The sequence below is a fragment of the Oryctolagus cuniculus genome, chromosome 11 (assembly GCF_964237555.1).
Source record: "Oryctolagus cuniculus chromosome 11, mOryCun1.1, whole genome shotgun sequence".
NCBI classification, from domain to species: Eukaryota; Metazoa; Chordata; class Mammalia; order Lagomorpha; family Leporidae; genus Oryctolagus; species Oryctolagus cuniculus.
In genome coordinates, this window is record NC_091442.1 from 92136382 (window position 1) to 92153290 (window position 16909).

At 43.0% G+C, this 16909-nt stretch overlaps 1 protein-coding gene across 8 annotated transcripts in view; it reads right to left on the bottom strand.

Moving 5' to 3' along the window:
- The window catches only part of POC1B (POC1 centriolar protein B), a 117770-nt gene that overhangs the window by 73491 nt on the left and 27370 nt on the right, over positions 1–16909 (bottom strand). For all 8 annotated transcript variants that reach the window (XM_017342011.3, XM_008256874.3, XM_070052685.1 and 5 more), the window contains one exon: positions 15555–15734. In XM_017342011.3, coding sequence (XP_017197500.1) covers positions 15555–15734 — 180 coding nt within the window. The remainder of the gene's footprint in view (positions 1–15554; positions 15735–16909) is intronic.

Sequence of the window (16909 nt, forward strand, 5' to 3'; positions counted from 1 at the left end):
CAAATTTCCCTTTGGATATTTCTTATCATTAAAATAAATATTCTATAAAGCACACATTTTCAGTCCTCAGGACCCTGAGACCAAACAGGATAGGCGTAGCTCCACGCCTTGCAAAACCCAAATCATTCATAAGGGATTTGCTGAGGTCAGCAGCTCTTCAATACAAGAGAAAGCAGTAAAAAGTAATGGAAATAAGACTGCCCGGGAAGTAGAGTCCAGAATTCTAGGGCTGATTCTTCCACTGCCCAGCTCAAGCACACAGGTCCACTGGCCACTGTTTCTGTTTGTATAATGAGAAGTTTGGGTTACACTGAGATCTAAAACTTTCATATATTCATTAAAAAAACTGGCAGTCCCAGAGTTTGCTTTGCTTTTGTTTTTTACATACTTAAAGTGAAGTTCAAATAAATAAATAAATATTTATGCTTTTTAAAGGGTTGGTCAGCATTAGAGGAGAAACCATCTGTTGACTGTGGTAACAAGATTCATTCTTGCAAATGCTGAGAGATGAAAAGCAGATGAAAAAAATAAAAAGATTAATTACATGTCAGGTCATTTACTTTCTATATGCCCACACTTATCTCCCGGGATGTCTACCCAAAAGTGTAAATGCCTACTAGGTGTCTCCTCAGGGATGTCCCATGGGCACCTCCAACTCAGAACTTGTCCAAATCTGGACTCATCATTCCCCCCACCCCCCAAACTGCTCCTTTTCCAGTAAATGGTTTCTCAACTTAGAAACCCAGGAGTCTTCCTGATTGCCCTTCATTTTTTAGTCCCCACATTCTAACCTGTTACCAGATCCTACCATCTCAAAGCACCACTAACTCTGCCGTCTTCCATTCTCTACAATCATCAAGTGATCTTTCAATCTTACATCAGGCTGGATCAGTTCTTCTGCTTAAAACCCTTTGGTGCTTTCACCTTTCCCTTGGGAAAAAGTCGACATCCTTACCCCTGCTTTCCGTAAGTCTCCAGGACCTGTCTCACTCTTCACAGCATCACATCATTTTCCCTTAGGTTCTTGCACTTACCTTGGGCCTTTCCTAATACGCTGCTCCCTGTTCCTCAAAACCTGCTTGCTCCTCTTTGTTCAAAATACATCAAAGGATTTTGCATGATCTTCAAAAGTTCTGTTTCAATGTCACACCCTTAGGAATAGTCTTCCTCAATGTTTGCTCCCCAGGATGTCTTCAGAGCAGCCCACAGCCACAGGGACATCACACATGCAGCTGAGTTTTCCATGTTTGCTTCCCTAACAGAATGTAAGCTCCAAGAACAGAGAACTCTCTCTCTCTCTGTCACTGTTGTCTGCCCAGACACAGTGCCTGGCACTGAGAAAGCCTTAGTAATTATTAATGGAATTTTAAAAACAAAAACAAAAATACTTTTTAAGGGACTTGAGACTGACTTCCATTATTTATAGCCAATGAAAGCTGATGTTTTGAAATCTTTGAAATTTGTTGCACAAAAATGTGAATGTACTTAATGCCATTGAACTGCACACACAATAATGGTTATAATGATAAATTTTATGCGATACAGATGGCCCTTGACTTAAAAATTTTTCAACTTTACAATAGTGTGAAAGGAATAAGCATTTAATACTTTGGATTTTGAATTCTGGTCTTTCCCTGGGCTAGTGAAAGGCACCACGATGTGCTGTCTCGATGTTGGCAGTGAGCCTCAGCTCCCACTCAGCACTGCAATTACGAGTGAACAAGTGATACTCTACACTGTGCTGTGTTACTGGGCCAGATGTTCAGTGAATTAGGGGTATTCAGTGCATGTCTTACTTACAATCTATTCATCTTATGATGGGCTGATCAGGATGCAATCCCATCGTATGTCAAGAACATCTATTATCCATTTCCACAAGAAAAAATCTTTGCAATTCAAACAGTGAAAAGTTCATTCATAACACTTCTAACAAATTGTTAAAGTTAAAAGCAAATTGTTCCCCCTCAATGAATGCTAGAAAAGCAACACTGTTTGAAAAGTTATCTGTATTAACCTCTACTTATTTTGGGCTGACGGCCTCTTAAAACAAGTTATCCTATAGTATTTATTATTTGAAGTATAGAGCTATAATAACCTTATGTTTTAGAAAAATTCTTTCACAACTATAAAGAGATATTTCTTACCTACATATATTTTTCAATGTTTTCTTTAGCAGTCATTAGAGAAAAAAATTACTTTAAAAATTGGGTAATACTGAAAATTTTAAAAGTCCAGAATCCCAACACTCAAACACAATTAACACCTAAATTTCTGTGTACCTTATCTTTTGTTAATGCACTGGTCCTTTATATTAAAACCATGAGTTCTGAATTTTATCCCTGTAAACATATTTTTCATACCATAACTTACATTATATTCCTCTTTTAATGGCTACATAAGCTATTTACTTAATCACTTTTTTTATTTTGAAAAAAATTGGTTATTACTAATTTTTTTAAAGATTTATTTCATTTATTTGAAAGGCAGAGTTACAGAGAGAGGTAGAGACAGAGATGGAGAGAGGTCTTCCATCCACTGGTTCACTCCCCAAATGGCTGCAATGGCCGGAGCTGAGTCTACCCAAAGCCAGGAGCTGCTTCCGGGTCTCCCATGTGGGTGCAGGGGCCCAAGGACTCAGGCCATCTTCTACTGCTTTCTCAGGCCATAGCAGAGAGCTGGATCGGAAGTGAAGCAGCTGGGACTTCAACCAGTGCCAAAGTGGGATGCTGACACTGCAAGCCATAGCTTTAACCCGCTGTGCCACAGTGCCAGCCCTAATCTAATTTATTATCCTTATAAATTATGCTGAAAGCAATACCTCTGAATATAAAGCTTTACCCAAAATTATATTGTTTAGAATAAATTTCAAGTTATGGAATCACTGAAGCAAAGACTAGATATATTTTGCAAACTGATTTCTACAAAGATGACACAAGTTTGTATTTTTTATTTATTAATTCAGAAGAGTTACATAGAGAGAGGAGAAGCAGACAGAGCGAGGTCTGCCATCTGTTGGTTCAATCCCTAATTGGCCTCACTGGCCAGAGCCACACTAATCTGAAGCCAGAAGCCAGGAGCTTCTTCTGGGTCTCCCATGCAGGTGCAGGGGCCCAAGGACTTGGGCCATCTTCTACTTTCTCAGGGCATAGCAAAGAGCTGGATTGGAAGTGGAGCATCCAGGACTCGAACTAGCGCCCATACAGGATGCTGACACTGCATGTGGAGGCTTAACCTGCTACACCATAGTGCCGACCCCACAAGTTTGTATCTTAGAATCAGGAGTAGAGGCTGGGACTGTGGTGTACAGTGATGGCATCCTGTATGGACACTGGTTTAAGTGCCAGCTACTCCTCTTCTGATCCAGCTCTCTGCTAAGGCCTGGGAAAGCAGAAGAAGATGGCCCAAGCGCTTGAGCCCCTGCACCCATGTGGGAGACCCCAGAAGCTCTTGGCTTCTGGCTTCAAATCAACCCAGCTCCCGCCATTGTGGCCATTTGGGGAAGTGAAGCAGCAGATGGGCCTTTCTCTGGTTCTCTCTTTTTCTCTTCTTGTAACTCTACCTCTCAAATAAAATAAATAAATAAATACATCTTAAAAATCTGCTTTAAGAAATCAGGAGTATATTTCTCAATAGATGGCATATCCTAAAAATATTTCTGTAAGTTAAGATGCCTGGTGGTGAACAATGCTTTGTCTGGAGAAGTCAGCTATTCATCTCCTCTTACACTATGGGCACCATCCCATCCCTATGCCACATCTAGTAAGTTTGGGCTCCAAGAACAAGCCCATAATATGTTCTGGACACAAAGACAAACACTGAATTTTAATTACTTAGGTCCATGGTATACATTTAAAATTCAAATACTTGGGGCCGGCACTGTGGCATAGAGCATAAAGCTGCTGCCTACAGTGCTGGTATCCCAAATGGGCGCCAATTCGAGTTCCAGCTGCTCCACTTCTGATTTAGCCCTCTGCTATGGCCTGGGAAAACAGCAGAAGATGGCCCAATTGCTTGGGCCCCTGCACCCACATGGGAGACCCGGAAGAAGCTCTTGACTACTGGCTTCAGATCGGTACAGCTCTGGCCATTGTGGCCATTTAGGGGAGTAATCCAGCCAGATGGAAGACCTCTGCCTCTCCTTCTCTCTCTGTGTAACTCTTTCACATAAATAAGTAAATATAAGTATAAAACCACATAGGCCCTTGCAAATAAAAATAAAATTCTAAAAGGACAAACAAGTGCTCTACTTATCCTCTACTTATTCATTTGAATACACTGCCCATGCATTAGGAGAAAAAGTAGTATCACTTGTATTATTTTTAATATTTAGCTGCTGCTTAATTCACCTACAATTTTTTTTTTTGACAGGCAGAGTGGATAGTGAGAGAGAGACAGAGAGAAAGGTCTTCCTTTTGCCATTGGTTCACCCTCCAATGGCCGCTGCGGCCGGCACACTGTGGCCGGCGCACCACACTGATCCGATGGCAGGAGCCAGGTACTTATCCTGGTCTCCCATGGGGTGCAGGGCCCAAGCACTTGGGCCATCCTCCACTGCCCTCCTGGGCCACAGCAGAGAGCTGGCCTGGAAGAGGGGCAATCGGGAAAGAATCCGGCGCCCCGACTGGGACCTGAACCCGGTGTGCCAGCGCCACTAGGTGGAGGATTAGCCTATTGAGTTGCGGCGCCGGCCAATTCACCTACAATTTTAAAAATGTATACTGTGAAATAAACATTCAAACTGTATTTTTCTAAATATACATCTAGTTATCTTACCTACATATTAAATAGTCCATGTACTTCCCCACTAATTGAAAATGCCACCTTTATCACAAAACAACTTCCCATATAAGCATGACTCTGCTCAGGCCTTTCTATGAACTATCTCCTTAATGTTGCATCATTATCACAATATTTTAATTGCTATAGTTTTATACTATGTATTGAGAACTGGGTGGAAAGTTTGTTCTACTTTTTTTTCCTAGTTACTTTTCTCCTGGCTAGTTGTATATATTTATTATATCTAAAATTAGAATGTGAGATAATCATAAAATCCATCTCAGTTCTCTCCTTGGGAGCATTCTACAAACCTTGGTATAAAGATGTAGATCACCCAAGACACAGTGAATAGGCTCACTGGGCAGAGGAAATAAAGTCAAAATTCAGAGCTGCAGGGACCAGCATTATGGCATAGCTGGTAAAGCTGTTGCCTGCAGTGCCAGAATCCCATTTGAGTGCCAGTTTGAGTACTGGCTGCTCCACTTCTGATCCAGATCGCTGCTACTGGCCTGGGAAAAGCAGTGGAACATGACCTAAGTGTTTGGGCTACTGCCACCCACAGAGGAGACCTGGAAGAAGCTCCTGGATCCTGGCTTCGGCCTGGCCCAGCCCTGGCTATTGAAACCATAAGGAGAGTGAACCAGCAGGTAAAAGATCTCTCTGTCTTTCTCTCTCTTTCTGTAACTCTTTCAAACAAATAAATAAATCTAAAAAAAAAAAAAAATCAGAGCTGCAAAAAGGACAGAATTTTGAGGAGCATAAGAGAGATGCTTTCAGACTTAAACTGAGGTTCTGAGGTCTTTCAACTTGAACTGAGCCATGCTACTAGCATTCCAGGTCTCCAGCCAATAGATAACTTGTAATGAGACTTCACAGCTGCTACAACCATATGAGTCAATTTGTCAATAAATTCCCTCTTAAATATCTTTACATATAACCTATTGGTTCTGCCTCTACGAACAGAAATACACAGAGGCTGGTGCTGTGGCACAGCAGGTTAAAGCCCCTGCTTGTAGTGCCAGCATCCCATATGCGCACCAGTTTGAATCCAGGCTGCTATACTTCCAATCCAGCTCTCTGCTATGCCCTGGGAAAACAGCAGAGGATGGCCCAAGTGTTTGGGCCCCTGCACCTGTGTGAGAGACCCAGCAGAAGCTCCTGGCTCCTGGCTTCTGATCGGCTCAGCTACAGCTGTTGCAGCCAATTGGGGAGTGAACCAGCAGATGGAAGCCCTTTTTCTCTCCTTTTGACTCTACACCTCTAACTCTGTCTTTAAAAAAAAAAAAAAAAAAACCACTAATACACAGACTATAGCAAAAGACATCTTTCATTTTTATTTACTTGTTTTCATTTTTTTATGTTTAAGGCAGAGAAAGGGTGTGATCAAGATTTCTATTTTATTTGCCAGTTCATTCCCCAAATCCCTGTAATAGCAAAGGCCAGGAACTCAATCTAGGTGTCCTATATAGGTGGCAGGGATCCAAGTACTTCAGCCATCACCTGCTGCTACCACCAGGTTGTGCATAATAAGCAAGAAGCTAGACAGGATGTGGAGGAACCAGCGCTCAAACCTAGGCATTCCAGTGTGGGCAAGCCAACAAGCATCTTAGCCACCATGCCAAATACCCATTTAGCACATGACATCTTCCAACCTAAAATTATACATCTCAGCAAAAACATCCATGTGAGGGCTAAACAGAAAGCTGACAGACGTCATCACCAGGAGACTGCATTACAGGAAATGGTAAGTGAAGTGTTTAAAGCTGAAGAAATGATACTCAGTGGAAACATGGGTCTACACCAATAAACAAACAGTGTTAGAACAGGTAAACACATAGTTAAAAATAAATTTTTTATTTTTTATTTTTAAAAATATTTATTTATTTAAAAGGTGGAGTTTACAGAGAGGCAGAGGCAAAGAGAGGTCTTCCATCTGTTGGTTCACTCCCCAGATGGCCACAATGGCTGGACCTGTGCCAATCTGAAGCCAGGAGCCAGGAGCTTCTTCCAAGTCTCCCATGTGGGTGCAAAGGCCCAAGGACTTGGGCCATCCTCTACTGCTTTCCCAGGCCGTAGCAGAGAGCTAGGTCAGAAGTGGGGCAGCCAGGACTCGATGCAGCACCCACATGGGGATGCCAGCACTGCAGGCAGCAGCCCTGTTTTTTATTTTAAAAGAAAATTAGCTGCTTAGTGTATTGTGAACTTATGTGTGGGAGTAAAATTATGAAGAAGTAGGTAAGTAGAGATATATTTTTATAAGTTCTAATTTATATAAAATATCATAAAACTAATTCACGAATAGACTGTGTTAAGGAAGCATATTATAGCCTCTAGCAGTTACAACTGAACAGAAAAAATAAAGACAATATAAGGCTAAAAAGTCATTAATATAGGGGTGGGAAGAAATATTCAATCCAAAAGAAAGGAGGGTAAGTAAACAGCATACAAGACAAATAGAAGGGGTCGGCGCTGTGGCATAGCAGGTAAAGCCGCCGCCTGCAGTGCTGGCATCCCATATGGGTGCCGGTTTGAGACCCAGCTGCTCCACTTCCAATCCAGCTGTCTGCTATGGCCTGGGAATGCAGTAGAAGATGGTCCAAGCCCCTAAGCCCCTGCACCCGTGTGGGAGACCTGGAAGAAGCTCCAGGATTCTGGCTTCAGATCGGCACAGCTACGGCCATTGTGGCCAATTAGGAAGTGAACCAATGGATGGAAGACTTTCTCTCTCTCTGCCTCTTCTCTCTCTGTGTAACTCTGACTTTCAAGTAAAATAAATAATAAATCTTTAAAAAAAAAAAAAAAAAAACAGAAAACAGTAAGATGGTAGACTTAAATCTAATCATAAGATTAGTTACACGAATTTAAATATTCTAAGTTCTAAGTATGCCAATTAAAAAGCAGATTTTCAGACTTAACCACTTAAGATGTAAAATTTGCTCTCTGGCAGTCAAATACATAAAATACATTGAATAGATGATAACAGCTACCTGAAGTCAAAACCTCCAAAATTATGTGCAAATGTGTGAAATGACTTTTAAACATCACCTAAAGGTGACCTCCTGAGGAGGCAGAACTGGAATGTGAGAGTGGTAAAGAATTGACATTAGGGCCAGTGTAGTAGAACAGCAGGTTAAACTTCTGCTGGCGACACCAGCATTCCATAAGGGTGTCCATCTGAGTTTCACTGCTCCAATTCCAATCCAGCTCCCTGATGTTACATCTGGAAAAGCAGCAGATAGATGGGCTCAAGTACTTGGATGTGAGTCTCAGGCTCCTGGCTTTGGCCTGGCCCAGCCCAGCCCAGGCCATTGCAGCTGTCTGGGAAATGAACAAGTGGATGGAAGAACTTTGTCTCCATCCCTCGCTCTCTCTCTGCCTCTTTCTCTCTCTCTTTCAAATAAATAAATCTTTAAAAATGGCAGGTGATAGGAGGCACTGTGGTGTAGTGGATAAAGCTGCTGCCTACAGTGCCAGCATCCCATATGGGCATGGGTTCCAGTCCTGGTTGTTCCACTTCCAATTCCGGCTGCTCTACTTCCAATCCAGCTCCCTGCTGATATGCCTCGGAAAGCAGCAGAAGATAGCCCAAGTGCTTGGGCCCTGCAGTCCCATGGGATGCCCAGAAGAAGCTCCTGGCTTCAGATCAGCCCAGCTTTGGCCACTGTGGTCATTTGGGGAGTGAACCAGTGGATGGAAGACCTCTCTCTCTCTCTCTCTCTCTCTGCCTCTTTGTAACTCTGCCTTTCAAATAAATAAATAAATCTTAAAAAAAAGAGTTGACATTGATATTTTACATTCATTAATGTATTTAATTTTCACAATATTACTCTGAGGAAAGTACTCCCATTGCACCCATTTTACAGGGGGACAGACTAAGAGGGTAAGTCATGTGTCCAGGGTTACATGCTAATGAGTCCATGCTCTTAACTCCTCTCTGCTGAAACTAAGCAACCTGACTGTATCACCTGAAAGATACCCCATCAAAAAGAGTACAATGAGGCAGAGAGCAAGAGCCACTCAGCCTGCTTTCAACATGACCCAGAGAAGGCTCCTTATCAGTAGAACTGATTGCGCAGCTTCCTTGGCAGATATGGATATGTGGAGGAGATGGCCATGTGTCACTATCCCATCCTGAGAAAAGTACCCAACAAGAGTTTTTGAACAAACTTCCCTTGCTGACTATTTTCTGATGTTACTGGCAAAGGAAGGCCCTGACTAAGGCACACAGATGTCCCAGGCTCTTTGGCAGTTAGCATTTTCATTATAAACAAGTAACCTGGCATCTGATTTATGTTCTAGATGCTCCTAAATGTTTTATGCATGGGTACAGAGGGAAAACAGGACTTCCAGTCCTACAGATCTTTGGAACAAAGTCATGAAGTCTAACTTCTCACAGGAAGATGCACACTCTGACAGGTGGGCCTCAGTGGTCTGTTGGGCCCTCTAAATGCTGGTCTCAACTCTCCTGTTCCAACTGCAACGAAATGAGTCGGAAGAAAGAGTATAATAAGCACATAAGACAGAGTCTGTCAGCATGCCATAGAGCACAGACGTGGCAAGTTGCCAAGAAGAAACCAAAATCCTTATCGTTAAATTCCATCAAATTATTTATCCAAGAACTCTCCCCCATGAAGGTCTCTGCGGAGTTTCACATGAATCACTCACTCCAAACAGTAGGAAAACAACTGGTTAAAAAAAATCCCTCAGAACTACAAAACATCAGCAGGATAACAGTGTTCCATTATGAGCAGGCATGCTGAGCAAGAATCAATCAAAAGGGACAAAGAATATAGTTATAGTGAACCCTCATGACCACTGCCATGATGTTTGTGTAATACCCTGGATTTGCTATAAAAGACTCCAAATCTTCCCCGAAGGAACCCACAGCTTCTCCAGTTACCTGCAACTGAGAGGCCAGTCTAAGTCTGCTCATCACCCTTTCATTGTTTGATTCAGCCACATGGTACAACTTCTCTGAGCCTTCCCCGTCCCTGAGCTAACATTCCACTGTGCTTTTGACACTACGAGTGCACCTTGAACACTCTCTCCCAATCCCTACCTCCCTCTTTTCAGTCAGGTCTTGAATCAAGTATCACCTTGAAAGATATGCCTCCCCAACCTGTGAACACAGAAGGGCACTACCCAATCCCAGCACTCTCTCTCTTATCCTGCTTTGTCTGTCTCCCTTCGGTAGAGCAGACTCCGTGAGAGTAGAAATTTTCTGCTTTACTTCCTGCTGTATCTACAGAATTTAGAGCAGTGCCTGGCAAGAGAACATGGCTTGAATGAAATGCTTTAATTTAAAGTTTAATAAGGAAGAGGGGCTGAAACTGACAGACTTCAAAAAGAGTACAATGTGGTAGCAGAAAGAATCATAATGGGCTCAGCTCAGGAGAGTCAGCAGCCCTTCTTGGCGGCAGAGATGCAGGGCAGAACCGTGAAGCAAGGGTGAGCGTATAGGGCATCCCAAACATAGGAAGCGGAGTGCGGAAAGGCAGAGTAGCTCAGTGCACACTTGAGGAACCCTGAATAGCTTCAATAAGGTGAATAGTGAAAGGAAACAAAGACAGACAGGATATAATAGAAGGCAGGGCCCACATGCCAGGGCAGGGAGCCCCAGAGGGGTTGTAAGCTGGGAAGTAGCATGGCCAGATTTGCTTTGTACAGAAGCAGGGGGAGGGTAGAGGATGAAGTGAACCTGTAGCAAAATGAACAGGCAGGAAGTTACAACAAAAATCTCCACAAAAGCCAAGGCTGCTAAAAACTAAAGCCACAGGGATGAGGCTGGAACTAAAACAGGTGTCTTAGTTGAATACAAAGATTCCAGTTTTCCAGGATTCCATACTACCCCAGTATGACTTCCTACAGAAGCATTTTTTGGGGTAAGGAAGGAAAAAAAAAAAAAAAAAAAGGAAAACTAAACATCTCTGTCTCTGTCTCTCTCTCTCTCTCTCTCTCTCTCTCTCTCTGTCTCTCTCTGTCTCTCTCTCTCACACACACACACACTGTAATACCTTCAGGTATGGTTGTGTCCAGAAACCAAACCATGTGATTTGAGGCGATCTGTTTTGTCTTCATCTGGCAGCTCTGCTATCCTCTGAAACAATGTTATGTTGCTCATGGTGCCCCTTAGCAGCCACTGGCTTAAATCAAGTATAAAGGTAGCAATCTAGAAGGAAGACTACTCCAAAAAGATTCACACTTCTGGGCCAGCCTTGCGGTACAGCAGGTTAAGCTGCAGCCTCTGAGGTCGGCATCCATTATGAGCACGGGTTGGGAAAAGCATGGGACATGACCCAAGTGCTTAGGCCCCCTGGGAAATCTGCAAGACGCTCCTGGCTGCTGGCTTCTGCCTGTCCCAGCCTGGTCGTTGTTGCCATTTGGGGAGTGAACCAGTGGATGGAAGAGCTCTCTAACTCTGCTTTTCAAATAAATTTAAAAAAAAAAAAAAAAAAAAGACTCCTCTAGAACGAAGATGCTGTGTTCCCATGGCAAGCCCAAGCTGAATGCACACTGCTGGGGCCACTCCAGCACTTACCACACAGAGGAGCCATGGTAGATGGCTGGGTTCTTCAGGAGAAATTCAGTTACCACTACCAAGAAATGAAGAATGTGTGCAAGGCAGACAGAAGTGCAGAGTTCTGTCACCACTTTCTCTGGAATTGACAAGAGAGAACCACATTTTCAGCGGCTGCTCTGTGACGTCATCACTGAGTCCTAGACGCTGTCCATCTGGATCTCTCACCCTCAGAGAGAAACCTTGCTACCCTTATTTTCCACAGAGGCTGAGAGTAGGGAGCTGACCTGCCCATGAGCAGCGATGTGCTGCAGGTAGGTATATGAACACTGGACTACCTTGTCCTACAGGTCTGGCACAGTCAGTGTTCTGACCACAGCTGGATAATTAGTGTCCCCAGAGCACACCACCTTCCCCCAGGCCACAGTATACTCCTGCCAATCCCCTCCTTAGGATTCTTTACCTTTTTCCCCCTCTCACATACAGGCTGCTGCCTCCTCTTCCTCTTTACTCTCAGTTCTGGGCCCGGAAATGCCTTTCTTCTCCTCATACAAATCTAGTTCAAAGGCTCACGTGTATACTTCTCTATCACCTATCCTCACAGGGCACATGTTTTAAAATTATTCAGTTTTAGTTTCTTTTCCATTGAACGACAAGTTCCTCAAGGCCAAATCTGTTTTTTGCCTGTACATACCCAACCCAAATAGGTGGTACGTCAAAGGGGCTATGCTTATTACAAGAATATTCTGAATAACAAAATTCCAGATTATTGGTAATTTTTCATAAGTTATTCTCAAATTGGGGTTATTTTTTTCTTATAAGTATGTATAGATGACTCAATACAAAACCGATGAATAAAGAACCTCCTAGAATTTACTTTCAAGAAAAATTTTCTTTTACACAAACAACTTGTAGGATGCCTTTTTACCAGTAGAAAATGAAAACTATGTCAGTCACTATCACTCCATTAGTATCAGTGCTGTAGGAAACTCAATCCAAACATCATGCTGAATTTGCAGTAACCAAGACTAAACAGATCTAGATAGAATTCTGCCCCCACCTCCAACGCTTCCAATGATTGGTGTATACATAGGTAGGAGAGCTATAAACATCCACCTTCCTTCTTTTTGGAAGGGAACAGCACATAGGACATACTGGATAAATAGAGGGCAAATGAAGCATTCTTTTTTGTATAGTTAAATCAATACTCAATGGTTTTGCTTAGTGCTGAGCTCACTGATGAAAGAGAGATTTCTTTTGCCAAGGACACCTAGAACAGGCTCATTATATGAGCTTATAACTCTTCCTAGTACCTGACCCATATGCCTGCACCTCTGTTTTCTGCCTCCTGTTCTTTACTTTCAAAACATTTTTTATTTATTTTCATTTCAGAGATAGACTGGGGTATGTGGTGGGGAGACCTCCCATCCACTGACCCATTCCCCAAATGCCCAGGATCTGGAAACCCAATCTAGTTGTGGCAGGGACACAACTACTTGGGCCATCCTCTGCTTCCTCCCAGGGTGTGCAGTGCAAGAAGCTGGAATTGGTAACAGAACTCTAATGGAACCCAGGTACTCTAATGTAGAATACAAGTGACTCAGTGTCCTCACCACTGCACTGGACACCTACTCCTACCCAACTCTTCTTTACACCATGATTTTCTCAACAAATATAAATGATTTTGACCAGCTTCTTCAGGCCATCACATATGTCATCCCTTAGGAAGGAAAAAATTATTATTTAATGCTTAAAAATGTGGCAATGAAGATGTCAATTAAGATATTTACAGCGATTACTATGTGGGAGGCACTACTATAAGAGTTATCTATATATCTATTCATTTAAGTACCATAACAACCTATGTGGCAGGTAACTGTTATCAGCATCCTAACAACGTTACAGGTTAAAAAACAAACAAACAAACAAACAAACCTGAGGCACTGAAATACTGGTAACTTCCCCAAAGGTCACATGGCTAAGAAGTGGTAGGGCTGGGATTTCAATCTATATATTTGGGCCCAGGTTCATGTTTCTAACCACACAGTTATATGGCATATATGGAAATCACACTATGACAGCCAGTGTCCAAACGTGGCTAATAGATATTCAGAAGAAGAAAAGAACATTGACTGCAAGTATGATCTTCTACCTTTTTTTCTTATTTTCCTTAGGCTTTTTACCAGAGATTATAATCAACACCTCCCAAGCAATAATCTTCCCTTGAGACCATAAAAAAAAAAAAAAAAAAAAAGATGACAAGAAAAAGACCATAAAAAGACTGAAGGGTGTGAGCTGTAAGGAAAACTGTTCTCTACCCCAACAGCTAGTTAGAAATTGGTAATACCCCCTTGCCTGGCCAGGACAGATGGTTTCAGCCAGGCACCTGATCTAACTGCGGCAACCACAGGATCTCACTGCCAGGTCAAGGACACAAGCTGGACTACAGTCACCCTTTGGTACTCTCCTTTTTTTTTTTTTTTTTCTTTTAAGACTGACATTTATTTGAAAGTCTGAGTTACAGAAAGAGGGAAGAGAGAGAGAGAGAAATCATCCATCTTCTAGCTTGCTCCCCAAATGGCTGCAATGACCAGGGCTGGGCCAGGGTAAAGCCAGGAGCTTCTTCCAGGTCTCGCACGTGGGTGGGAGGGGTCCAGACACATTAGCAGGGAGATGGATCGGAAGTGGAACAGCAAGGACTTGAACTGGCACCCATATGGGATGCCGACGCTGTAGGCGGCAGCTTAACCCACTGCGCCACAATGCAGGCCCCTCCCTTGCTACTTTTCTAACCAGAGCAGGGGAAGAGACACTTTTCTTCTCTAGTCACAAAGCTGTGACAATTGAAGCCAAGAGCTTGTGGTGACCTCAGCACCAGCAGGTTTGAGAGAATGAAGCCAGCATGCAGAGAAGGCCAGAGATGAGCCACAGAGCCCTGACAGTATTGGAATCCCAACTCCAAGGTTATCAAGCCCATCAGCCAATTAACTGCCTTGAAGAGAGGAAAATAACTTATAGGGGCTTTGTCACTTTCTCTGAAATGAGCCCTAACCTGAATTCTCAAACTCACTTTCCTCATCTGCAAAATGGGGGAAATGACAGAGCCCTTCCCTCCCAGGTGATTCTGATGGGGAAATGGAAAATGCACACTGTTAGCTGACAGGCAACACAAACACCTGCAGGAATGCGGCCCAAGACTGCAGTCCTCCTACACTTCTCTCCCTCTGTCACGTCTGGCATGACAACAAGCACTGTGGGCTGTAACTTCAAACTCTGTCAGGAACCCAATCACTTCCTGCCATCTCCACTGCCCCGACCTTGGCCTGGGCCAGAGCTTATACTGCAACAGCCTTCTACCACCTTCTCCCCGCTTCTGGCCTTTCAACAGTCTGTTCTCCACACAGCAGGCACAGTCATCCCAGGAAGTCGAGGGCATCTCATGTCATGCAGGCACCAAGTCAGAGCTGTCCCTGACCTGTCTCAGTCTCCCTCTGGATCTCTCCTCCTCTGCCCCCACATCTGCCCCTGGCTTTACCTCAGAGAACCTCCAGGTCCCCACCTCCTTTCAGGAACTTGTTCAAGCCTCTCTTTTAGGTCTCTGTTCAAAGGCCACTCTCCCTGTGAGGCAGTGCTTGAAGGCCCTATTTAAAACTCCAGACCCCTCCTTACCCCAGCACTGCTCTCCTCCATAACACTTCCTATCATCTAGCCCACTATGTTGATTTTCCTTTTAAAAAAATTTATATATTCTGATTTTAATTTATCTGAAAAGCAGAGAGAGGGGGAAATCTTTCACCTACTGGTTCACTCCCTAAATACATGCAACAGCCAGGGCTGAACCAGGCTGAAGCCAAGAGCCTGGAACTCAATCCAGGTCTCCTACACAGGCAGGAGAACATAAGTACTTGAGCATCCTCTGCTACTTCCCAGGAAGTGTGTTATTGGGAAGCTGGAATTGGAAACAGAGCCAGGACTTGAACCAGAAACTCTGATATGGGATGAAGGTGTCCTAAGTAGCATATTAACCACTGTGACAAATGCTAGCTCCAATATTCCTGTATTTTTATTGTCTCTCTAGAACGTAAGCACTATAAGAGCAGAGGGTTTTGAATGCTTTGTTTACTATTGTTGCCAGCACACACTAGACACACAAGAAATATCAGCTGAGTAACTGAATACATTCTCAAGCTCCTTTTCTGGAGGTGGGAGGCAAATGTGACCTACAGCAGAAAAAGAAATATAGAAATCTTTTTGCACTTACTTGGCACAGCGTACCCAGTGTGTGTGTCGGTACAAGGAATATAAGAAGCGCTGGCGATACATGTTCCATACTTTGATGGATTTGTCTTCAGAAGCTGTTGCTAGTAACTGGCCATCAGTTGAAAAATCCACACTTCTGACTGGAGCTGTGTGAGCTTTAAATTCCGATGATTTCCCTCTCCTAGAAATGAACAGTTTAATATTTGTAACTTGCTTAATTATATTTAATACTTAATCAGTGTGCAGACCCTGAACATACTGAATAGTTCAATTCTTTTTCTTTTTCCAAAGAAACCTTTTATTTGAGGAATACACACTTCATGCATCTCGTAAGTACAACTTTAGGAATATAGTGATTCTTCCCACTGTACCCACCCTCCCACCCACAAGTTCAACTCTGTGAAACCTAACAAAGGTCTGAAAAGGCCAAGCTGCACTTCCTTCGTCATCAATCCCATTTCAAAAACTGAGAACTAACCACAAAGAGCCTAGCTGTCTGCACTCCTGAAAGGCATCTGCTGTTTTGTTTTTTTTTTAAACTAGAAATCAGGAAAATATTTTTTAACAAACCTTTACTAGGCATTTTAAGTTCTTATTTTTGTTCTAGAAATGGCAATCTATGAAGAAGTTATAACTTAGAATAAAGTAAGAATGATTTAATCAGTAGCTCCGAAGTACTGTTTTCAGAGTCACACGGGAGCAATCTGGTTGGGAAGAGGAGACGTCCGCTATGTCATCTGCCTGTACACAGGATGTCCCCCCAGCAGCGGACTTTCCTTTTCCACCCAGGGCAGAGAGCCCTGGTGTGCACTGGAGGCCGTGTGCACATCCTGTAGGCCTAATCTTACATTCCCAAGCAAAGCCAAGGATAAATGGTAATCACATACTTCAGTCCTAACACCTGAAAAGTCAGATATATTTTTATCCTGGGCACAGGTGCAATAAAGAGAAAAAAAGAAAAAAAAAATATGAGACATCAAAAGAGAAGAAACAGAAAACATGGCTGGAGCAGGCTATACAGGGCTGCAGTTCCTGAGTGATATCTGGAAATACTATATTGTGTCAGTGTTTCCAGGAGTTCCAAGCACTTTCACATCACACTGTATCTAGGACTTAGCACTTTTTCTGCTTATAAAGTCATATTTATAAGAGTGATACCTTATGGGGAAAATTGCATAGTTTCTTGAAAAAGATCAGACAACAGAATTTAGTCAGACACAACACATTTGATTCAGATGTTCAAGTGTTCACACTTACCTCCCACATACCCATACCTCATCCAATATTTGCTACCTTTGTTGGTCAGAACAATGTCCACCTAGCTCCAGGCCAGAGACCTGGAAGCTACAATCCACC